At 36.6% G+C, this 26,124-nt stretch overlaps 2 protein-coding genes across 2 annotated transcripts; both read left to right on the top strand.

Moving 5' to 3' along the window:
• Positions 1-3,416: 3,416 nt before the first annotated feature.
• Positions 3,417-4,571, top strand: LOC110092969 (uncharacterized mitochondrial protein AtMg00810-like). The gene has a single exon (XM_020817695.1). It carries the CDS (start codon positions 3,417-3,419, stop codon positions 4,569-4,571), a length of 1,155 nt encoding a protein of 384 aa, XP_020673354.1.
• Positions 4,572-12,987: 8,416 nt separating this feature from the next.
• Positions 12,988-24,531, top strand: LOC110092765 (RNA-binding protein Y14A). The gene is made up of 4 exons (XM_020817432.2): positions 12,988-13,370; positions 14,799-14,935; positions 18,673-18,818; positions 24,283-24,531. The coding sequence occupies exons 1-4, from the start codon at positions 13,088-13,090 to the stop codon at positions 24,311-24,313; spliced, it is 597 nt and encodes a 198-aa protein (XP_020673091.1). The 5' UTR covers positions 12,988-13,087; the 3' UTR covers positions 24,314-24,531.
• Positions 24,532-26,124: the final 1,593 nt, after the last annotated feature.

The raw sequence follows: 26,124 nt of genomic DNA, 5'->3' as shown, positions 1-26,124 counted from the left end.
CTCGTGAACTTTTGGGTTATAGATATTATTATCCATCGAGGTTGGTAGGTGAAAGCCGCTATCCTCCATGGCTAATCGTATCTATAACTCCATCTGCTCTTCCATCGGCCTGCTTGTACCGGGTGTAAAGGCCTACAACCATTTTGTCCTACGGGATAGTGTGATCGTACTCTTTGCATTCGAACCACACGAGCGGAAACCTTTCGAAGACCCACAGCTAATTTCTGATACAAACCAAATTCATCGCTATTAGCACCATATAAAAGTCTTTTATGACCGTTGCTTTGTATTTACCTTTCTATCCTAAGTTTAGTCTATTTATACTTGTATCTGTAATAGTTTAGTAATATAATAATAATATCAATTTCTCTGTTTTCCTTCTCACGGTCTCTCCAGCCTTTCTTCTTTCTTTACTTCTTCCATTTGCTCTCATGGTATCAGAGCCATAAAGGTCGCTCAAGAACCTCATAGAATCCTTACCCCTCCCTTCTTCCTCCTCCTCCGCCTCATCCTCCACCCAAACCACCACCTCCGCTGGAATCTCCGCCTGCATCCCACCAAATCTCAAATTTCTTCTCTCCAACATCAAGAACCTCGCTCCCCATCATCTCACGCCGGATAACTACCCGATCTGGCGAGCGCAAATTCTACAGCAATTTACAGCAAATGGCTTCGCCGGACATCTTCTTGGCACCGTTCCGGCTCCACCCGATCCAGCCTCTACCGATTATGCTCAATGGCTGGTTATTGACAGCAATCTCCTTTCAGCTCTTTTTGCCACGGTATCTCAATCTATCTTGTCGTACATTATTACTTCTTCCACCGCCAATGCTGCTTGGACAGTTCTTGAGAAGCGACTTCAACCGACAAGTCGCTCCCGCGTCATCCAGCTCAAGAACGAGCTCTACCGCACTCAAATGAAGGACCTCTCCGTGCAACAATACCTCACTCACATTAAGATGATCGTCGACAACATCTCTGCCTCCGACTCCAAGATCGAGTCCGAAGATGTCATGCTTCATATCCTTAACGGTCTCCCGCCAACTTGCAACTCATTCAAATCGACAATCCGCAACTCCCTCCTAACAATCGATTTGGATACTTTCTATGCCTTGCTGTGCAATGAGGAAATTCACCTTCAGCAAGAAAATCTTCAAGAGCCAAACCCCACGGCTCTCTACGCTGCTTCTTCAAATTCGTCTTGCAATCGTAACAATAGCAACAGAAGATTCACCAAACCCAAGAATCAGCAATCGTCTCAAATTTCTTCTGATCCGACTTCTGTGACTACCGCCGCACCCGCTTCGGCAAGACCGACATGTCAAATTTGCGGCAAAATTGGGCACATTGCCCTCAATTGCTGGCATCGCCACAATCCTAAATACGCTCCTACCGACAATCGCCAACCCCGGGCTCTCTTCGCAAATCCGTCCGCTCAAGTCAGTCAAGACTGGATTCTTGACTCAGGCGCATCCACGCACCTAACACCGGACGTCAACCACCTCTGCTACCCGACAGCCTATCACGGATCGGATACGGTCTCCACCGCAAACGGTAACAACCTTCCAATCACCAATGCCGGTCAAGGTCTCCTTCCTTTGCCGGACACCACTCGTAAGTTACATCTCAACAATCTCTTACACGTTCCTACACTCACACACAATCTTCTTTCCGTCTCAAAACTTACTTCCGATAACTATGTTACCATTTCTTTTGATGCTAACGGATTTGTCATAAAGGACTCACGGGACCACCGTCCGCTGCTTCATGGACATCTCAGTAACGGTCTTTACCACCTCCACACCGCATCTGACATCACGAACTCTGCTCTCATGGCCAAATCCAACGACTCGGGCAACTGACATTCTCGCCTAGGACACCCGAACAAAGACACCCACAACACCCTTTCTCGCTTAATTCCTGAAATTACTAATGTACCTCATTCATTCTTTTGTAACTCTTGTAATCAGGCTAAAAGCCACAAGTTAGTTTTTAATAAAAGAGTTACTATTACTTCGCAACCCTTTGAGCTTGTTCACACTGATGTCTGGGGACCGGCTCCTCACATCTCTCTTGACGGTCATCGGTATTACATAGTATTTATCGACGACTACTCCCGTTTTTCATGGCTCTATCTTCTTCACACTAAAGACGAAGCTCTAATGGCATTCAAGAATTTCCTTAATCTTATGAAAACTCAACACAATAAAATCCCAAAGATTCTCCGCTCCGACGGCGGAGGTGAATTTACTAGCTTCGCCTTCCGTCACCTGCTGCAGGATCACGGAATCCTCCATCAGCTGACCTGCCCTCACACGCCCGAACAAAATGGTGTCGCCGAACGCAAACACCGTCACCTTCTGGACCTTACTCGCGCTCTTTTACACGAATCCAGACTACCTCCCAAGTTCTGGTCTTCTGCGCTCTCCACCGCCCACTACCTCATCAATAAACTTCCCTCCAAATCCATCTCTAATCAAATACCACACCAATGCCTCACAGGTACCTCACCGACCTACACACACCTTCGAACATACGGCTGCTTATGCTATCCTTGGTTAAAACCTTACTCCACAGACAAACTTGCTCCAAGATCTCAACCCTGCGTTTTTATCGGCTACTCACCTCAACAAAAAGGATACTTATGTCACAACATTATCACTGGTCGCACATACACCTCTAGACACGTCCTCTTTTACGAAACTCAGTTCCCGCTCAAGCACCACTCAAATCAGCCTCCCTCGGACCAACCGGATCGCATCTCCCCCATGCCCCCTCTACTTCTAACACCTTCCTCCACTATCACTCCTTTCACTAATACTCACACTCTGCCTTCACACAATCCAGCCACCACTAACCCAATCACCGACACACAGCCTGACACTTCATCCAACTCACCCTCGCCACCTGAGACTCTCAGCTCATCCACTCAACCCCCTCACACCACTCCACCTACACATCAAATGCAAACTCGTCTTAAATCTGGTATCCGCAAACCGAAGCCGGTCTTCAATCTGCTTGCTCAAGTTACTCCTCCCGTCACTCCTACTACTTATCTTCAGGCTCTTAAATCCGAACCTTGGCAGGCAGTAATGCAGGCTGAATTTAACGCTCTTCAACAGCAATCCACCTGGTCACTTGTCCCTCCCCCTTCAGGCAAGCCCGTTCTAGGTTGCAAATGGACATACAAGATCAAGCTCCTACCCAACGGGACAGTCGACCGCTATAAGGCACGTCTCGTCGCTCTCGGATATGATCAGAAATTCGGCATTAACTACAATGAGACCTTCAGCCCGGTTGCAAAGATGCCTACAATTTGACTACTCCTTGCTCTTTCTCTCAACCGTGACTGGCCAGTTTATCAACTGGACATAGCTAATGCATTTCTACATGGAGAACTACCAGACGACATCTACATGCGACAACCTCCGAGCTTCACCGATCCAACTCAACTAAACGCGGTGTGCAAACTACAAAAATCTCTCTACGGCCTAAAGCAAGCACCGCGACAATGGTTTCAAAAGCTAACGAGTTTCCTACAACAACTCGGATTCGGGTTCAGTCGTTCCGATCCCTCACTCTTGATCTTTAATCAAAACGGTATTTGCATATACTTGCTAATTTATGTAGATGATTTTCTGGTTACAGGTAATGACGCTGCAGCCATTCGCCGACTTCTCTCCAAACTCAAGCAGCAATTCGCACTCAAACAGTTAGGGGACATCTCACTCTTCCTTGGAATCCAGGTGACCCGTACTAAACATGGTTTCTTTCTTTCTCAAGAACACTACGCTTCCAAAATTCTTAATGATGCAGGGTATAAGGAATGCAAATCAGCACCAACACCGATTACTCCCGTCAATCACCAGAAGAAACCAAACTTACAGCCGCATCCCGATCCGTCCCTATACCGCCGCCTCGCTGGCTCACTCCAATACCTCTCGATCACCAGACCCGACATAGCGTATGCCACAAACCGTGTCTGCCAGCATATGCAAACTCCCACTGAACAGGACTTCCATGAACTCAAACGGCTACTACGATACGTCAAAGGAACTCTCTCCTACGGCTTGCCAATCACACACGGCTCTCTGAATCTTCGAACCTACTCCGACGTAGACTGGGCATCAGATGCAACCGACCGTAAGTCGGTATCCAGCTTCTGCACTTTCCTCGGCCCCAACCTCATCTCCTGGACAGTGGAAAAGCAACCTACAGTTGCCAAATCCTCCACTGAAGCTGAGTACCGGTCTCTATCTGCTGCCGCGTCAGATGTCATCTGGCTCCGAAGACTTGCCGCCGAACTTCAGCTCCCACAGCCATCTCCGACAACAATCCACTGTGATAATACCTCGGCCATGGCCATAGCCAAAAATCCAATTTTTCACGCCCGAACGAAGCATATCGAGATCGACTATCACTTCATTCGTCAGCAACTCAACTCCGGCAATATCAAACTAGAGCACATCTCATCTGCCGATCAAATTGCCGACATTCTCACCAAACCGTTCTCGATATCTCGGTTCTTGGAATTACGTACCAAATTAACCACTCGGTCACCGAGCGCCTAATTTGAGGGAGGATATTAGCACCATATAAAAGTCTGTTATGACCGTTGCTTTGTATTTACCTTTCTATCCTAAGTTCAGTCTATTTATACTTGTATATGTAATAGTTTAAGAATATAATAATAATATCAATTTCTCTGTTTTCATTCTCACGGTCTCTCCAGCCTTTCTTCTTTCTTTACTTCTTCCATTTGCTCTCAATCGCAGCCTAAGGCTTTGTTTGGGATGGCTTCTTTGGTACTTTTTATAGCAGCTTTTTAGTATAAAAATTTTGAGTTTAAAAATTTTTGTACTAAAAAATAGTTTTAAAAAGCACTTAAAACATTGTCCCTAAGCTATCGCAGGCTTTATCAGAGATGTATGTAAACTCAACGGACCACCATAGATCATCACCACCAATCGGGATCAAAGTTTTTGGAGTGGGAAGGAGCTTTTCAGGGCCAGGGGGACAAAATTATATTATAGGACAAGCTATCATTAGGAGATCGATGGATGTTGGTAAGTAAACCGCATAACGAAATAAATAATAAAAGAAAATAGCGGAAAAGAACACGAGGATTTAACCTGAAAAAATTTGAAATCGGAAAGAAATCACAGAGTCGCATCACACTAAGAAATTCACTATGAAAATTGAGAGAAATTGTACAAATCACTTTTCTTATACTCTCCCCTTGTCTCTCTTCACTTCATATATTATTTTATGCATAGAATAGTCAAATAGGCACTTTTATTACACCAAATTAAGGATGCAACTCTTCAAGTGAAATAAAAATGAGGGAAGAAAACTGCTTAGTCCAACTAGCAGTTTGCGCGGAGCTCGACTATCTATCTCCGAGTCCACCCTGTAGCGTTGAGATGCTGGCTTGAGCACCGTAGAGCTCCACTCTATTTTCAACTCGAGCTTGAAGCACTGCAACACTCTAATATACAGTACTGTGGCGCTCTACAACTATACGGAAAAAAAAAATTGTGGGGGCTTCGCCTCGAACTTCGGCAGGGGGCGCGCTTCCCCCTGCAACCCCCCAACAAACTCCTTGAGCTCTACCGACGAATTGAGCTTTGATCAATGCAACCATATTCCACACAAAACTAAAAATGGATGGGAAGGAGCTTTTTAGGGCCAGGGGGACAAAATTATATTATAGGACAAGCTATCATTAGGAGATCGATGGACGTTGGTAAGTAAACCGCATAACGAAATTAATAATAAAAGAAAATAGCAGAAAAGAACACGAGGAATTAAATTGGAAAAATTTGAAATCGGGAAGAAATCACAGAGCCGCATCACACTAAGAAATTCACTACGAAATTTGAAATAAATTGTACAAATCACTTTTCTTATACTCTCCCCTTGTCTCTCTTCACTTCATATATTATTTTATGCATAGAATAGTCAAATAGGCACTTTTATTACACCAAATTAAGGATGCAACTCTTCAAGTGAAATAAAAGTAAGAGGGAAGAAAACTGCTTAGCCCAGCTAGCAGTGTTGCGCGGAGCTCCACTATTTATCTCTGAGTCCACCCTGTAGCGTTGAGATGCTGGCTTGAGCACCGTAGAGCTCCACTCTATTTTCAACTCGAGCTTGAAGCACTGCAACGCTCTAATATACAGTACTGTGGCGCTTTACAACTATACGAAAAAAAAAAAAATTTGTGGGAGCTTTGCCTCGAACTTCGGCAGGGGTCGTGCTTCCCCCTGCAACCTCCCAGCAAACTCCTTGAGCTCTACCGACGAATTGAGCTTTGATCAATGCAACCATATTCCACACAAAACTAAAAATGGATCAATGGAAGTCACCAATTAAGGACTCAAATAACATCTTTGCTGCTTCAATATAGATCAGATTTCAAATTAATAGTTCATTTTACCCTGATTGGAGTACTTTTATAACACTTCTTTATGGTCACTTATTGTACCCAACACATCCATAACTTGGCAACCAATCCACAATGGAAGCTATCGACATTCTCTTTCAAGATAGAGACCTCACCTTACAGCAACTCAAGATAGAGTCCTATTCCAAGCTCAGTCATAGCTACCAAAAGCCATATGTCATAGTTAGGGGTGTCAATATTTGACACGTCCTAAAAATTCAATTCGATCCCGGCTCGAAAATTTCGAGTTAGGGTCAACCCTAACTATAAACGGGTCGAGTTTGGGTTGACCCTTGACCGAAAATGACCCGAAACTGACCCATTTTGACCGAAAAATATGTTTTGACCCGACAACCCGAGATTGACCTATTTTTTGTCTTAAAAAGCGGAGATTGACCTTTTTTTGGACAAGAAAACTAGCATTTTTTTGTTGGCACCGAGTCATTCGGGTCATGTCGGTTAGACCCGTACCCGAAGCAGATCGGGTTCAAGTTGACCCAAATAGTGTCGGGTTAGCTTCGGGTTTGACCAGAAGCCATCCGTGACCCGAAATTGACACCCCTAACCATCGTGGAGAGAATCAGCAAAGCAGCATACAATCTACAGCTGCCCATAAACTCTCGCATCCATCAAGTTTTCCATATCACTCTACTTGAACCATTTTGACATAATGATAATTGACACCACGCAAAATTACCTCTCAACTCATGGAGAAATTATTACATACGGAGTCCGGACGCAACATGCATTCAGACTCTAATCAGGGTAGTTCGCGTCGCCTATACATAGACTCTATTTATTTTGTACATAGTATGAGTACAAAATAAATTAATTGGCCTATTCTGATTAGAGTCCCAATCCGGACTCGGCACATAATAATTTTCATGTCACTTATTTATTTACATGAATTAAATGGTTTAACATTAAAAAAATAAATATAGTTTTATTATTTTATTTGACTTGTTTTAAAAAATAAATATTGTATTAATAACAAAAAAATTAAAAATTAAAAATCATAAATAGATCTAAATCTTCGAATGAATCAAATAAATTTTATAGATTAAGATGAAATAAAAAAAAACTATATACTTTTAGAGAAAAATTAAAAAATCAAGAAAATATATATTACGCTAATCGAAAAAAAATAAAATGAAAGAATAAAAATTTAATTGGAGGGATTTGATTGAATAGAATGATTTAATTTGTAAATTAATTAAATCAAATAAAAGTTATTTAAAAATAATAAAATTAAAATGGATCAAAGTTTTATTTAAATCAAACTCAACCAAATTTAACATTAATTTGATTAGGTTTAAAATAAATTAAAATACAATTAATTTTAATAATAAGTATAATTACATTTAACTTAAATTAAATATATTAAGAAGAATATCAATAACTTTTATTAATCATTTTTATTTTAGTATATGAAATAACTTTATTTTAGTATGCCTTTTATATTTTTTTTAATAAAATAGGCTTATTAGACTAAATTACCGTCTTTTGTATATGTAGACTACTTAGTGAGGTGCATTGTGAATAAATTTTGTTCAAATTCATTCAAATTTGAATCTTTGTTTGAATCAAATTAGAACAAGTTTAAAATGAGATTCTTATATGTACATTCCTTCATATGTGTTGGTCTTGTGATGCCTCCCTTAAAAGTTTTAAAATACTAAGGTCATTAGGCAATTGCATCAACATTATGGGTGTCAATTCGGGTCAGGGGGTCGGGTTCGGGTCGAACTCGGAACTGACCCGGCACTGTTCGGATCAACCCGACCTGTTTTTAAAAACGGGTCAGATTTCCGGACCCGAATCCGACCGGGTCAACTTTTCGTCCTAAAGATGTATGTATATCCACACAAATAAATTATTGGAGAGAGCAAAAAAAAAACACCATAATTTTTTTTACGTGGAAAACCCAAAAAGTGGAAAATAACGAGGCATGACCTAGATGAAAACAATCAACTAAATTTGAGTAAATTACAAATGTTGCACCATTCCTTAACTTAAAGGTGATGCAATTACAATAGTTTAGATAGTTGGGCAGAAGTCTAACAGTGGTCGGGCGGAAGTTTGATGACGACGGAGTGGAAGTCTAGCGGCTATTGGCGCCAGAGAGGAAGTTCGACGTCGATCGGATGGAAGTCTGGTGGAGGTTAGAGGTCGGGCGATGAACCAACAAACAGACGGAGGTATGGCGGTGGTCCAATGGCATTTGGCAGCAATGATGTGGTCTGATGATGGTCGGGCCGTAGTCCAACGAAGATCGGCATCCAATTGGTGTTCATGTAGTGGTTGGTGACCGGATGGTTGTCCGCTTGGTTTTGACGGTCAAGCGGTGGTTCAACGACGATCGGTGGCCGAGTGGTGGTTTGACGTTGCTCAACGATAGGGTGTTAGTCCAATGGCAATCCACGACCATGCGGTAGTCAAGCGGGCGTCCGGAGGAGGTCGGCAAAGGTCCGACGGTGATCAGCTGAAGTCCGACGAAGTATGATAAAGGTCCGACAGTGGTCTGTGGAAGTTTGGTGGAGATCGGCGGGAGTCCGATGGTGGTTGGGGGCTGGGTGGTGGTTTAGTTGACCAACAAGAGTTCCCCTACGGTTTTTAGATGCTAAAATAAAATTTTGATTTAATTAAAATTGCTGCTTTTCAAAATTATCATACGAAAAAATCTTTAATAAAGGGGGACTGGCCCATCATTCATCTTTTATTTCTCTCTTATTTTAAGTTTGAACGAAGAGCTGTGTCTTTTCATTAGAATTTAGTTTTATACAAACTCCTTTGGATTGAAATGAAGAGACTATTGATGTGCTTACACGTTTTGGAGTGAATTCCAAAGGGTTAGAAAACTTGGTAGCCGACCATTCCAATGAGATTGAGTGAGCAGAGAAAATGGAATAGGCGAACAAGCGAAGACGAAAAAGAAAGCCCTACCTCCGTTAAATTGACGATCTGGAAAGGAAGGTATTGCTCTTCTGCGAGTTTTCTCCTCTCTCGTGCGAAGCTGATTCGCATTATTTTGCTTCAGAGGTTTGGTAACCCGTGCAATTTGAGCGGGCTTTGAAGTCACGCGAAATGCCGGTCGCAATACACCGCTTATGCTTCAGAGCAATTACTTTCCTTCCGCTCAAACCCAACCAAACGACCAAATTTACGAAATGCATGTAAATTAATTACTTTACTCTCCTAATTCAGGCAACCAAACAGCCCCTCTATCATTTTATACAAAATTTCTTTTGTTGCAAGTCTCTATCATTGTATTATAGTGTGTGTAATCTATCATAAAATTTTATAAATTTGAATTATCTCCCTCTAATTCTAAGTATAATCCTACTTATTGGACTCCACCAAGAAATATATCTTTGTTGGGCTAAGTTTGTTCCTCTTGTTATTTGACCAAGCAAAACTCCATAAAATTCCACCAAATTCTCCATATCATTAGTCCACATTCCATACTTCAATAAACCAAAATTTAGTTCTAATTAAATTTCTCAAGAACAAATCAGGCCTAAATTTTAATTCCTTTTGTTGTTTCTATCCTTTATGTGTTTTTAGTCTAATATAAAAACCAAAAATAAAACTCTAAAAAAAAATCAAAACTTTCAGATCAGACCTTGTAAGTTTTATTGACAATTCTGAATTGGAATTATTAAATTACACATATTTCATAGGAACCCAATCCTTACCATTGTTCTGTTTTGGACATAACTAACATTGATGGAGATGTCTCACTACAATGCTGATGACAAGAGCTAGGGGTGTCAATTTCAGGTCACAGGTCATGTTCGAGTCGAATTCAAAACTGACCAGGCACTATTCGGGTCAACCCGAACCCGACTCGTTTCTGCAAACGGGTCGATTTTTAGGACCCGAACCGACCTGCTTCGGGTCCGGGTCAACCCGACCTGACCCGACCCGAATGACCCGGGTCAGACTAGTTTTTTGGTCCAAAAATGGGTCAAACTTCACTTTTCGGGTCAAAAAAGTGTCAATTTTAGGTTGCCGGGTCAAAAACGGGTTTTTGGTCAAAACGAGTCATTTTCGGGTCAACGAGTCAACCCGAATCCGACCCGATTTTTGAAACGGGTCAAATTGTTGAACCCGAACCTAACCCGTTTCGGGTTCGAGTCAACCCAAACCCGAAATTTTCGGGTCGGGTTTGGGTCGGGTCCAATATTGACACCTCTAACGAGAGCAATTAAGGTTGGAGTGAGATTTTTAATATTTGGAGTCCTTCATATGTACAATCCATATTGTGGCACTAAATGCCTTATATGAGTACATGTGACATATTAATGCTAACGGGTTCTAAATTTTGATAAATTACCACGTGTGGTCATCGAACTGTTCGGAGACCAACTAGGACGAGCAACATCACCCGATATATAACGGTATACAATAAATTGGTTGATGTGTGCGCAGCTTGATTAGCTCCGTATTTCTTGTGACCGCACTTTTATACTATTATATATATAATATATAATAATATATATATATATATATATATATAATATATATATATATATATTATATATATATATATATATGATGACCCCAACTATAGAGCTACAAAGCCTTGCACTTTAAAACAAATTAAATATTTTAATAATATATTTAATGATTTTAGGAGTAAAATAAATAAATAAAATAAAATTATTTTATTTTTATAAAAATATCTAAATCCATATTTATAGAATAGACTAACATAGAGCCAAATGTAATTTCGCAGGAGCAATAAATGCCACAAAACTCTTATTTATTTACATATCTATCACTCAAACTATTGCATTTACTTATATAACACTTTGATGTCTTAATCACATCCAAACATATATGAAATTTGTATTTCTATTTTAAAAAATTAATGTCAGTAATATTTTAAAAGTGATTTAAATATTTATATGTATATGAATAAAAACTAAAAATTTAAAGTGAGATACATACATAAGAGTTCTTCAGCCGAACTTCAACAGTGTATAGCGTCGCTTGATTGCTCCAGTGAAACGCTAAAAAAAACGCTACTGACCCGTTAACCCAAGTGTGAGCAAGCGTAATGCTCAAGAGGACGAGCTAGATGCACAAGCATGAAGATGGGACCAGTGCGATGAATGATAGAATGATGGGAAAATGAAGTATGAGAAAGAATAACTAGGAATATTCTTTTTTGGTGTTAGAAAATAGAGTTCTGTTCGAGATAAGTTACCGCATTTTGATGTATTATTATATTTTAGAGAGAAAATTGAGTTTTTCGTTTGGAGATGCCCTAACACTTAAAAAATATCTTATTTACATATTTCATACATAAATCTCACTATTTAAATATATTACATCTAAAACATCAAATAAAAAAATAGCACCTCTATTAAAATCCCTAACCTTGTTTAGCAAGCTCTTGGTATTGTCGCCTGCACTACTGGACATATCTGCGAGCTCTATTTTACCTACTTGCAAGCTTCAACTAGATTGTTTTTGAGACCGTTTCTTGACCCGCCTACGAGATTCAACCTATATGCTTGCGAACTCGCCACTTCGTCTTCTTGCGAGGCTTCTTAGGATCTCTACATAGAGTGAATGTCCAACAAAGCCTTACATGGGGTCCTGATATGCTTTACTCGGACGAGCTTCTCCCACCCATGCCCATTCATAGTGACTTTCGAGATGTCGTACCCATCGATACACATGCACTTTCTATACTTTTTTGAACGCAGTCTGCCACAGACTAATGGCCTTGAGGCTTGTTGCCCTTTACTATAATTGCAAACTTTCAAACTGCATATCAGAATTTGCTGTAGTCGCAGCATGATTAACTCCTACACACTACATAGTGAAGATTGCAATAATATAAAATATACGGTGATTAGCAATATAAATCGATTTATTCTTCGATATTGCGTACCCATCCATATCCACCCACAAGGCCATGAGCGCACACATACCCATTGGGTATGGGTGGTTGCATGGGTAAGTGTGGGTATGAGTAGCTAATACAGGGCTTTGATGTCCAACTAGATGATATAAATAATGAAGTTTAAGAGTGAAAGGTGCAAATGAGAAATTTTTTATGGATATTTATATAAATCCTCTAAATTTAAATATTATTTATTCAATTGCATTTTAAAAAAAAACTATGAAATATTTGTGAATATTCAAATAATTTATGAAGCTAAAAATTTTGTCAAGTTCATTTCAAGCAACGAGCTATTGAAAACGAATATTTATTAGGTCCGGTATAAGGACGTAGAGGAACGTCCGGTCGGAGAAAAAATCCCGCTAAAAAATTCGGTATTTGCTCGGTATTGCTAGGTATTATTTGATAATAACGAGAAATACCGTTTTGTGAAGATCAATACCGAGTGTCGGTACAACTCGGTATTGCTCGGTATAGCTCAGTATAACTCGGTATTGGGTCTTCACGTGCTGATATTCCTCGTTATTGTTTGGTATTGCTCGGTATTTGCTCGATATTTTTCATTTTTTGGAGCGATTTGACCACAACGTCCACGTAATAATTGTTCATTGAAAACGGACTTGAGAGTTGAGTCGCACGCTTCTTAGCGCACCACTCGCACGCTTCTTACCTTTTTCCGGTGCCTAGAATCGAGCAGGAAAGCGCCGCCACCCGACTCTCCTCCCATGGCCGCGAACCCATCATACGAGGCGGTGGATTTCGAGCCCGACGAGGATGATCTCATGGACGAGGACGGCGCAATCGAGGCGGAGGCCTCGCCGGCGGCGCCGCCTGCCCCGCGTCTGAGGTCTGCTATTACTGGCGGCGCTGGAGACTCGTCCGGCGTGCCAAGGAAGACCAAGGGGCGAGGGTTCAGAGAGGCCGAGGCTGAGGCCGAACGCACCCGTCGGTTCGCCGCCAAGGATTTCGAATCCCTTGGCTCTGGCGGCGGACCTGGCCCGCAGCGATGTGAGTTTGCTTGGTCCTTTCTTCGACTTGTTCTCATTCGAGTTGGCTATTATTATGCAGTGTCCAATTCGTGCTTGTTTCTTTGCATTTTCTTGGTATTTATCGTGTGCGTGTGCGTGTGCTTGTTGCTGGACATTCTGTTAAAGCATTTCTAGGGTTTGGGAGGACTTTAGTGGGCTTTGTTGGCTGTACGCCTTGCTATTTTGGTATTACTGGGTTTGTTAGGGCTTTGTTTTATCTTTGCGAGGAATCCTTCGACTGAAATGATAAGAATCACCTCACGCCATTTGATATAAGGTGTTAATAATTTTATTATCCTAGGGCAATAAGCAGCCTTTTCCTCCTCCTTGCAGTTCAAAGGTGTTAATTAGCATACAAATTGCCCAGAAGCAGCTGAATTGAAATCTGATTGGCATTTTTATCCTCGAAGTTTAGCTTGCATGTGTAAATGGCATCGAGTTCTACCTGAAATTGTGTCTCATGGTTCCTTTTTTTTGACTAGAATGGTGTAACCTAGGCCGAAACCCATTTTGCTACCCCTTGCAAGCTCTAGCTTCTTTATCAATCTTGATAAAAGCTATGAAATTAGTCTAGATGCTGGTTTCTTTTGCAGAAACGATTGTTGCATTGTTCTTTGTAATAAACCATACTTCTTGTGTATCATACCAATCATTCACACAGATCACCCGATGCTGGGACTAGGTTATATATATATATATATATATATATATATATTCTTTTCTGGTTCGTGTATCTATCTCATGAACTAGGTTAATTATAAGTGTACTTGCATATCAAAGGGCATCGATGCAAGGAGTTCCTTTTGAGCTATTTGAAAGTTATTTCACATTAAAAAGAATGTTGTGTGAGCAATGGATTGCATAATGCACCGCTGATTATTAAGAAAACAATGTACAAAGCCCTTTTAGCCATGAAGTTTCATTCCTATTAGTACTGTATTTTGTTTTTACCCCCCTCTTTGGAGCAGGATACTCAGAAGCATATTGGTAAGCTGTATAATCTTATGTGTACTTGATATTGTTGATGAAGTATGCATGAAGGGTTTGCTTTTGACTAAGCAAATATATAAATTTTAACTGATGCAGATCCAAGCATGAGACTACTATTAATGAGAAGCAATATGTTCATCTTCTTATGAATATTCTCTTTGTTTCTTTTGTTTCAAAACGAAGCTAATTGGGTTGTCAGCTGTGGCATGCAGTCAAAATATGTGATTTTATGTTTATAGGTCTCAACCTTCAAGTTCATTTACAATATTATTGTATAAATGTTTCTCTTTGGGTTGTGTCGTTTTATAAATTCATCAATAAAATTGTATTGCCTGTTTTTTAGCATCATTCCTTCAAGCTTCATATTCATTTGATGCTATTGTATACTCTTACTATGTTGTGGTTCATATTGTCTCAGCCATAGAGGGTTGGATTGTGTTGGTTACTGGAGTTCATGAAGAAGCACAAGAAGAAGATCTTCATAATTCCTTTCGTGAGTTTGGTCAGGTCAAGAATTTGCATCTGAATCTTGATCGTCGTACTGGTTATGTCAAGGTGAGTTGGGCTGCACCTTTAAAGTACTGGAGAATTAATTGTTCACTGCTTTCATAGGCAATTTGATAATGTTATTACGTTGTCCTACTATCTTTCTTTGTAACCTTAGTGTTTTCATTATGTTTTTTTTTCCATTAAACAAAAAAATAATGCTTTTTTCCATTTGTATTGTTTGTTACTTATAAATGTATTAAATACTAGAGCCTAGCTGCGCCAAGCTTCGCATTACCTAAGCTATTTTGTTTTTTTAATCAAAATTGAGTCGAGCTTGAACATGACTATGTTTATTGTTTTGTGTCATTCAATTGTTATATTTTTTTTATGTTAGAATTTCTATTAGGTCATTATTGGTCACTTTAAACATAAGTTTACATTTTATAATGACCTAATTAATATGCCATTATGTTATGAACCTTATGTTTTTCTCCCTGACCCTGAGTTTGTTTGTGGTTTCTATTGACTCATTAATGCATGATGATGTCTTCTGTGATGCCTTTAGATTATCATTTTATACCACATGTGATTAGCATGTTTATAATATGATTATGCTTTGTCCTGAACACCCTTTTATTTTACATCAACTATAGGAGTGTGTGCTTTATGTCACCTTGTGCATGGTTAAAAATGATCCATGAATTGTTACAAACTTAGAATTCATGACTATAGAAGTTTTACATGTAGGCCATTATAATCGTTGTGTTTACGCCCTACTTCCACTATGTGTTAGGAAGAGGGTGTTGGAAAAGGAGGGGGGGGGTTGATTTTGGTGTAAATGGTTTGTTTATTTTGTTGTTTTTGTGGACATTAAAGTTCAACGAGGAAGAGGGAAAGTGGTCAACCTATTCTCATACCTATGTAGATTCTAACTTCATATGGTCAAGTAGAGGATTAAATTAGAGCTAAAGATAAAGTTGGTGTGAAAAGTTTAATCATTTTACTAGTACATATTGTAAAATTAATGATATGAAAATGGTATTTCAAAAAATTATTAAATTGGACTTCAAGAAAGTTTTTTTTTTTTTTAAATTTTTTTGAAAGCATAATGCACACAAGAATAAGTTATATTATAGATTATTTCCAAAATTGAAGTGAAGTTAGGTTGGAAGAATATGCGTGAAAGTAAAACTTTTGTTCAAAGGAAGATCTCAATTGAGATTTGGAGAATTTTAGGTGATGGGATTTATTTGGTTAATATATTTTTTCAATGGAAATTTAAAGGCTAAAATGATGACAAATGATTGGGGAAACATCAATTTGGTTCGAACATTCATGAACAAATAAAATTTAAGGCTATAATAATTATAGGTAGTCAAATATATACATCATATAATGAATCTTTGGGAGTGAGTGATGAAATATAAATGTTTTAAAATGGTATTGCTATTAGATAATCATTTTGGTATTGTATCAATCATTTATTTACGATTGATGTTTTTTTTACTAGTCAATTAATGAAAAGTATGGTGAGAAAACAAAAGACCTTCATATGAGTATTTTTGTCCTTGAGAAGGCACGTGTCGAGTTCTAGGAAAATTAATTTGGTATATATTAAGGAAAAGAAAATTTATGTATCTCGAAAGTATATTAGTCATTCATAAGATGCCAAGGGCCAATATTGTCCAAGGGAATAAATGAGTCCGGAACTCAGTGTTATTGAATGAAGTGCCAGCTCTATAAAAATTATATTATAGAATAGCTTAGGCATTTTTTTTATAGCTTAAAACTTTGTCATAAATAAAACATTCAAAACAAAATGCATGATATTTAGCATTTAAAATTTTGAAAGATTTGCATTATAAAATAATATTTTATAAAGTGAAGTTATAGATGAGAAATAAATTGTCTTAGAATATTTTTATAAGGAGCGTAGAAGTCATCACAGTTTATCAATAGAAATTAAATATTATTCTATTTATTATCATGGTAATATAATGGCTTTTCCTTTTTAAAGTAAATTTTTTTCCTGATTGCCTATGGTGAGAAAAGCACTCATTTTGAGATTTCTATGTGAAAGCATAGGAGATGCCAATTTGCTCCAACTCTCCAACCTTTTGAGATGCACCTTAGGCGCTAGCGCATCAATGATTATGAAAATATCCAAAGAAGAATTTATTCTTAATATCTAGAAGAAAGAGGGTACAGTACAAAGGTTTACGTAACCAAATATAGAAGATAAGACTAAAAGAATGTCACATGGAATCAAAAGATTGATTGGAGCTTATGCATCAGTAAAATCTTTATTGTTTTTACTTATCATTTTGAGAACTATCTTTTATTTATAAATTCTTAAGGTTTGATAGTGTTATTGTCCTAATTATGCTTTCGAGTGTAATGATGCCATGCATAGCCACAAGTGGCAATTGTATTATGTTTATATTTTTATTGTTATTTTTTTTTCTAGCAATATACTATAGGTTTATATTGTATGTGTTCATTATTTAGAATAATGAGGATATAGATGAGGAAATAATATTATCAAGTTACAGGTGGTTAAATGAAAAAGCGTTTCAAGAGTATTATATGATAAGAGGATATCTTGGAGATTTAAAGATAAAATTTATAAAACTGCAATTAGGTTGGCGATGTTGTATGGATCCAAGCATTCAATAATTAAAAATTAGTTGATAGATAAGTTGAGATTAATGAAATTTTGCATGTTAAGATGGATGCGTTACAAAATTAGGAAGTAGAAATTAATGTGATTATAATAGAGGAATACTTAGAGTGACCTTTATTGAAGATAAAATAATTTAAAAATCAACTTAGGTAGTTTGGACATGTATGATGATGAATTGAAAATGCATCCATTAGATGGTTGATAAAAGTTGTGTCAAAGGATTGGGGAGAAGAAATGGTTGACCTAAGGTAACATAGAAGTTCAAAATGAATTTTGAAGAATTTGTTTAGTACCTCAAACTCTGCACGACTTCAATGAATGAAAAATGATGATTCATAAATTTAACTCTAAGTTGTAGATAAATCTTTAAAATGACTTTAAAGATATGATTATTGAAAATAGAATTATGTGGTATGTAAGTGTATAACAATTAACAAATGATAGAAAATGTCATTTAGATGGTTAGATAAAATTTGTGTCGAAGGGTTAGAAAAATAAAGATTTAGACCTAAGGTAACATGGAGAGGGTTTTGTTGAAAATGATTTGTGAATAATAGATTTAATACCATATGCAACACTAAGCATGAACAAATAAAAAATGATGATTTGTAAAGCCGACTCTTGATGATTGGAATAAAGCTAATAATGATGATGATCATCAATGATTTTTGTTCTTGAAATGCTATTTGTTATCTGTCATTTTTTTTGTCAGTTTTGATAATTTTATTCAGCATGAATTTCTTTTGAAATATCATTTTGCTTTTAATTCCTCCTTTACCATCTTTTTGTAAAGCTTCCTTTTCAATCCTTATGTATGCCACCTCTCATCTCAACTATCCAAACTAACTAAAACCGTTTGCCTTATGGTTGCATAGCTCTTCTTTGTATGACAATATCTAAAAATCATCTCAATGTGTTTTTTGACCTTCAAGCTTTAATTATCAACTTGCTATTCAATAGAATACATTAATTTCATGCGATTCAGTTGTTTGAACTATTTTGGATGTGTAAATAGTCAATTACACATATAGTTATCTTATGGCTTTCAATAGTTGTTTCATTTTTAATCTTTGAATTATTTAGAAATGATTCTCATCAAATTTGAATGTTTTCTTTGCAGGGTTATGCTCTGATTGAATATGAGAAATATGAGGAGGCAAAAAGTGCAATTAATGCATTAAATGGAACTGAGCTCTTTACTCAAACTATTTATGTTGATTGGGCGTTTAGCAATGGTCCTATCATGCGCAGGCCGATGAGGCGGAGGTGTGCATATGTATATTTGTAGCTTTCATATTTTTTATATATCTTGTATTTTCCTTATGATTTTTGCATGATATTTGTTGTTTAGCTTGAAGATTAAATTTCTTTTTTACTTCTTAGATTAGGATTGGTAAAGAGTTAAATGTGGAAGGAATAACATAAGGGTTAGACTAAAAGTAGTATGGCTAAAAGTTTAGTAGTAGATTCCTATAAAATAGAGTTGGAATTTAATATTACATGCAGCTGAAATGGTTGGTGGAGAATGATTCATAAAGCCTACCAACATAGTTGAAATGAATCTTATGATGAAATGTGTGGGAGAGAAATCATAGGCATGAAGTAATTGTTAGTTGATAGTTTATTGGGAAAGATAGTAATAATAATCCCTTAATTCTCTTCTTTGGGGCTTACCCTCTTGAAAAGAGAGGGAGATTTTGTGACAAGTATTTTAGAAGATTCCTTGATTCATCCCACTTAAATTTTCTTTCCTTTATTGTTGACTATTCCTCTCCCTCTATGCATTTTAATTGCCAATTTGCAATTTAGTGTTCTCCTATTTCAATAGCTTCACTTTTAACCTTTTCGTGTTAGTTTTTCAAATTTATTGAGAACCTCCTAGATCATAGCTTTCCATTTTAATTTTGGTTATGCAAATTAATTTTTAAGAGGATGAGCGCTCCTCTCTTTATCTCTTTGATTTGTTCATTTTTTTCTTCCTTCTTGAAACCTATGGCTTCTAAGAAGGAAGGTATATATCAGTTTCCATCATCTGACCCCTTGTTAGGATCCTGTAGTTTGATGATCTTGTTTTGAAGGTGGAATGATTGACCAACTCACTCTATATTTTTTCCCTCCCTTTAAAAGCACCAACTTTTGATGTCCTCTAAAGAAGATAGTATCCTTATTCTCTTTTCATGGATTGCTCAATATTACATGATATACATCTAATAGTATAATTTCACGGGCTATTTTATCAATGAAATCCTTAAAAAAAGTCAACCTAAAGAGCACATTGCTTCGTACCTGACAAATATCACCATTTTGAAATAAAAATGGAGGAATGGTTTTGAATGTCTTGTAGTGACTAGCCCAAGTTTCTCAACCAAAACTTTAGAGAGATAGTTCATCAATATTTGGATCCAAAATAGCATAGTTGATGGCGAATTGTTCCTAGAGCTTGAGGAGTCTTTATTAACACGTGCATGCAACATCGACCATTTTATGATTTGCCTTTGTTACCTCTCCCAATGACTCCTGTTTAATTGGTATATTTTTCCAGCAATCCTAAAGTTTATGTCTTGGCTTTTTGCAATCGCAATGCTGTGTTCTGTTGTCGTGTTCCTTTATACTTGGATCTTTAATCTCTTCTTTCTTTGTAATAACAAGATGAGATTTTGTCTGATGGAAAGAGGTATTTTATTTTCTCAACTCCAATAGCTTTTGTACCAACGTAAAGGCCATCAACAATTGGATGAAACTTCTGCGATTATGCATGGAAGCTTTTATGAATTTTCATGAATACAAAAATCTCATAAAATATAATTTTAAAAGAATCTGTTTGCCTTTGAAATTCCACCTTGTATTCTTGTATATTTTGCCTGTTATCTTGCTTTAAAATTTGATATTGGTTTCACTTTTCTTTGTATTCAATAGGATAGAAGCGAACTTTTAACTCTAATTTGAACTCTAATTAGGCCTTGGCTAATAGATCGTAGTTTTTTTTACTATGAATTCTACCACACTAAAGCTTATGGGACTACTTAAATGAGCAAATGCAATTTGTTTCTCTTAAGATAATTATAAACTACTAAGTACATTTCTTGAAGCTTGAACTAATTATCAATTACCCAACTTGGATGGTGCCCTTAAAGTATAGCAACTCACTTTTCCTCCATCTTGAAGGGAAGGTTTTCATTTTTTTCCTTTTCGCTTATTAATGGTTTCTCTTATGTAGGTTTTGTTGTCCTAGTAGTTTTCTCTTTTGTTTGGATGGTTGATGCTGCATATGATGCGTTGTCAGTGTTGGTGTTGCCATCTTAGCCGCTAGAGTTTTATGTCTCCTCATAGTTGTAGACTCAAGTTATATAGATTCATCGACAATATCATTCTCAATCCTGACTTATACCGTGAAAGGCATGCCAACGGATAGGAGAGGAGAGAATTGTAGGTATTTATGAAAGAAACTTATATATAGGGCTGTAAACGAACCGAGCCGAGCATGTGCTTGTTCTTTTTTATTTTCGTTTATTATCATTTTGTTCATGTTCATTCGAGCTAGATTTGAGTTTTATTGTTCATGTTCAAGCTTGGTCCATTTAAGTTGATGGATGTTCATGTTTGGTTCATGTTCGGTTCATGTTCAATTTGTTTCGTGCTTATCGAGCTTTAAACAAACATGTTCGCGAACAAGTTTTATCGATCCTACTAACGAACATTGAAGGTCTATTTGTATTCTTAATTGATAAGAAGAACTTATGTATTGGTAATTATTGGATAATACGGTATATATATCAATGCCTATCACTATTAAAATATACCCTTAGATTCTTTGATTCATTCCCTTTGAAGTTTCTATTTCTATTCTTGATCATCTTCTTTAAAATTAAAATTATTACTTTGCAAATTAGTCTCTTCTTTTTAAAAAATTGCACTCCTAACATTTAAGTGGTAATTTTGCAAGTTTCTTGAGAGCCTACTGGATCAGGTTGTGACTTCTTATAACCTAACAATCAAATGCTTCTTTCGCTTGGAAAGTTGCTAATTTCAAATAAAAAGCATTCCATTCGAGAGTCTTTGAATGCTATGTTGAAAATGGCTATATTGTTTATATAAGCATATATTATGAGTTTATTTTGTGTCACCGATAATATGGGCCAAAGAAACTAACAAGAAATTAGGTAGATCAACTGTACATTGAAGCAAAATCTGCATAGCTGAATCCGAAAATTTGGAAAAAAGCAAAGGATAGAGGTGTTTATCTTGATTCAAGAAGGTGGGTAGTTAACCCTCATTGATTGTTGGTGATAAGGATCTGATTTCCCAAGTTGGTTGATGCCCCTAGAGCCGGTAAATCCTTCCCCAATTCTCAGGATAAAATCTGAAACTAGCTTTCCAAAAACACTCCTAACATAACAATTTAGTATTTATAGGAAAGCATCTATTAACTACTTGTTCATCTAATTACTAAACTATCACTCCTGCCAAAATTAGAGAAAGTCTTTTAAGTAGATATTATTAATAGAAATGATCCTCCTTTTTCTAATCATGTCATTTTGGTTTTCTTTTACCTAAGTTATCTGCTTTTAATCCCTTGGGTCTCTTCATTAGGCATTTCTTTTTCTCCACAAATTTTGTGCTTTCTGTAATCGTATTTTAGGAAATTATATCTTTTCTCATGCAAGGATGATTGATTTTGTTTTACTTGTTTTCTACATCAAATGCCCTTCTAAAACATTTAAAACTTTTTCCTTGCTTTGTCTTTATTATTTTCTTTTCCTTCTTTTTTCCCACCGTTGAGCTACCTTTTTTTTTCATTTTTTTTATTCTTAATTTTATGTGAGATTTACTTCCTCTTACTTATTTTCTTTCAGTTTCACTTTCTTATTCCATTAACATTATGGTTGTTGTTAGTAGTACATGACGTTTAACTTTCATGATTTTATTTTTGGGCCCGATTCAATGAAAAAAGTCATAAAGTAATAGCGGGAAGTAATAATTTGATAAGACATGAATAATTGTGGGTTGAATAAAAAAAGTTTTTTTTTTTTAATATAGCGATAATTTGAGATTTTTTTTTTCTGGTGAGGCATAATGACCACATATTCATGGACAATTATTCTATTTTATATTGTTATTATACTACACTTTTAGTTTTAAAACCCTCATTGCCAGTCCCACTATTAGATAAGAAAGTTTGGGAGTTTATGTTAAGATTGATTGCCATATTTAAAATTTATGTGGAAATGTAGAAATAATATTTCTAACACTATCACATTCCTTAGAAGCATGAGCTATGCCCTAACTAAGTTGTGTTAAGAAGTGAGCAAGAGTTGGTTTGGCTGTCAAGCCTGGTAGTGATAAGCTACAAGTTAACCTGGTTGTTGTGAGATATATCGTTGGCTAGATGTAATTTGCAAGTGGCGTTCCAGACATAATCAAATCATAGTTAAGAGTGGCAGTGATTGACAGAGCATAAAATCAAAATTACTTTACTACATGAAAATTTGGGACTTTGATTTAAGCTTGTCTAAGTACCATATTTCGATTGGGTGATTGCCAATCTTATCAAGTCTTATAAGAATGTTGCTTATAAATGCCCAACCAAATAGTTAAAAATATTTAGCTAGAAAATGATTAATGGTTGGCCCTCAACACTTAGGAGTAAGCTTTTAGGTAAAAAAATTGGTTTAATCACTAATATACTGTAATAGTCCAAACTCTTAACTATTGAGATATTGTCCGTTTTGATCAAAGAGCACGCTTAATTACTGAGTTTTTTATGAAAATTCTAGCCATTACACCAAAAGGCGCCTCGATGTTTAAGAATTTATCTTTTTTTTACTTAAGGAGTTTCACAAATGTGATAGCTTCAATTTCAAGTGAATAATAATTTTAGAAACATAAATTAGTATTTCTAGAATCCCAAAAAATGCATTAGAACTTACGAACTTTCCTTGATTTACAAGTGAGAAGAACAAGGAGGCTACCAGAAACTCTTAAGAGGAGGTGATTTGACATGTGAGAGAACTTAAGATTGTTAAAAAGGAAAACAGAGTTTAAGGTCAGATTTTGGGTTAGCATTTGTCAGCAAACGAACAAGCTTGGTTTAGTAATTTTTACAGTGAAAGGTCTTGTTCCGGTCCATTACTGAGATTTCAATTGATCAGATAAAAAAAATACATTCTTCTTTTCTTTATTCAGAGTTTTGATTGTTCCACTTACGAGATTGAGTTCTGTACAATTCTGACCCTTAATCTCTAATCTTGTTTGGACTGAGTGGATTCACCCTTAGAGATAGGATACAAAATGAGCACATACGTGAAAAGTTTGGAGTAGCGTCAGTGGAAGATAAGATTAGAGAGAGTCACCTTAGATGATTTGGTCACATAAAACGGCGGCCTTCCGATGACCCGGTTAGGAAAGTAGAGATATTAGATTTGACTTATGTTAAGAAAGTTAGAGGTAGACCTAAAAAATTTTGTTAGAAAATATTATAAATGATCTTTATTTATTAAATTTAAATGAGAATTTAACTCTTAACAATACACAATAGAGAAAATGGATTCATGTAGCCGACCCCACGTAGTTTGACAAATGCTTGATGTTGTTGTTGTTGGTAATGAAATAATCTTCATAAGTTCACATAGAATTTACTGTTTTGACCATTTTCATTCTGCCATGGAGACCCTTTGATGCTATTTTGTTAGTCTGACGGAGCTGTGACACCCTCTTTTCTCTTTTCTGACAGATCAAGGAGCCCTAGGAGGAGATATGCATGAGAAAGGAGAGCCACAAACTACTTAGAAGATGTTGAGCGAGAGGAATCCTCATTTTGTGGTTAAATTTACTGTTTGTTTTGACTGTGGATGAAAGTGCTATTTTCTTCACTTGATGAATTGATGAACTATTATTGTATTTCTCTTCTGTTCCTGCTTACAATATTTAACAAGTCTGAAAATTTTCTTTTTTATTTATTTTTGCTGGTTTTCCTAATGAATCATGCCTCTTCCAATTGAGATTTTTAGCAACTTTATTGAATAGTTTCAGCATGCCAGTGCTTCTTCTTAAAAGCTAATGACTATGTAGACTTTGTTTGGGATAGCTTTCTTATTGCTTCTTAAAGCAGTTTTTTAGTATTAAAAAGCTGCTTTAAGAAACAGTAAGAAGGTCGTCCGAAACGAAACCTTATTTCCTATTTTTGAACATCTTGTTTGAGAAGTTATTTGATGCTTGATCTCCTCAGCTGTGTATGCTTAATCTTCATTAGTATGTTGGAATATAGCTTGTGTAATGTACAGATTAGGATAATATGAGCCTAACAGCATCTTCTGCACGGCAAATTATTGCATCCGGTCATCGGACGCCGAGATAGGTCCGGATATTAATATCAAAAGCGTAGGTAAAGGGCATGTAAAGTGCAGTCAAAAGTGCAGTCAAAAGCACAGGAAAGCAAAAGTAAAGCGCACTTAAAGCGCAACTAAGACGCTGGTGACGTGGCAAGTTTTTATTGAATATCCGAACCTATTATCCGCGTCCGGTGACCGGATGCAATAATTTGCCCTTATGCACATATTTTATTTTTGACGACTTCATTTTCAATGAATTTTGTAATATCATGGCTATGATTTAAGAAGCATAGCTGGTTGAAAGTTGTCCCAAAGGGCCTTCTAGGTTTTGTTTGGGGAAGTTTTCTTATTGCTTTTTAAAGCAGCTTTATAGTATAAAAATTAAATTTTTTGTATTAAAAAGTTATTTTAAGAAGCAATAAGAAAGCCATCCCAAACAAAGCTTTAGTTTGTGGATAAATGATTTCTATATCATCTAATGCTGAAATGTAACATTCTATCTGATTATAGCTTCTTTTTATTTATGTATGAAATATCAATGGATTAACTTAAAGCCAAACATATAATATTTAATGGCATGTATAATTATTTAGCATTAACTCTTCACTTATGGATTGTTTGGTTTGAAGTAAGAGGGATGTAAAGGATTTGAGAAGCAGGGTTTTGAAAATATTGATATTTGATTTGAAAAAAAAAAACATGAAGTTTAATTTGGTGTATTTGGAATGAGCTTTTTAGTGTAATTTTGATGTATTTGAAAATAGGGGTGTAAGTGAGTTGAGTTGGTTTGACTCGTTAATGAGATCACAAGCTGAGTTGATTGAATCAGGAGTTTGAGCTCAAGCTCAACTTGGTTTGGCTCGTAAGCCTATTTGCATCACTAGCCATTGCCAACAGTCACTCCAACCTTTCGTCAGTTATAAGACGCCACCTTCTTGATTTTTTACTGCATACATTTCACTTCAAGTTAAAAGAAAAAATAATAATCACACGTACATATTTTATATTCATCGAAATAATTTCAAGTATTTTAAACCTATTGCATTACTTTTATACTACATTCCATTTTTCTCTAGCCAACCTAAGGAAACCTTAATCAAATAGTTCCTACCCTTGAAGTATTTCATCATTGTTATTCAATTGTTTCAATAGTTCAAATTTCTCAAATATGATGATCTCTTCAATAGAATTTGGGGTTGAGAATGAGATTTTGTTTGGAATAACTTTCTTACTGCTTTATTTTT

Source organism: Dendrobium catenatum, unplaced genomic scaffold (assembly GCF_001605985.2).
Source record: "Dendrobium catenatum unplaced genomic scaffold, ASM160598v2 fragScaff_scaffold_1220, whole genome shotgun sequence".
In the NCBI taxonomy this organism is placed as follows: Eukaryota; Viridiplantae; Streptophyta; class Magnoliopsida; order Asparagales; family Orchidaceae; genus Dendrobium; species Dendrobium catenatum.
The sequence above is the reverse complement of the archived record's forward strand: the minus strand, read 5'-3'. Positions and strand labels throughout refer to the sequence as shown.

Excerpts from the sequence above, each read along its gene's own strand:
- LOC110092765 (XM_020817432.2), top strand. The coding sequence starts at position 13,088 with ATGGCCGCGAACCCATCATACGAGGCGGTGGATTTCGAGCCCGACGAG. Across the intron at positions 13,371-14,798 it reads CGGACCTGGCCCGCAGCGAT|CCATAGAGGGTTGGATTGTG; the intron begins GTGAGTTTGCTT and ends ATATTGTCTCAG. Across the intron at positions 14,936-18,672 it reads GTCGTACTGGTTATGTCAAG|GGTTATGCTCTGATTGAATA; the intron begins GTGAGTTGGGCT and ends TTTTCTTTGCAG.
- LOC110092969 (XM_020817695.1), top strand. The coding sequence starts at position 3,417 with ATGCGACAACCTCCGAGCTTCACCGATCCAACTCAACTAAACGCGGTG.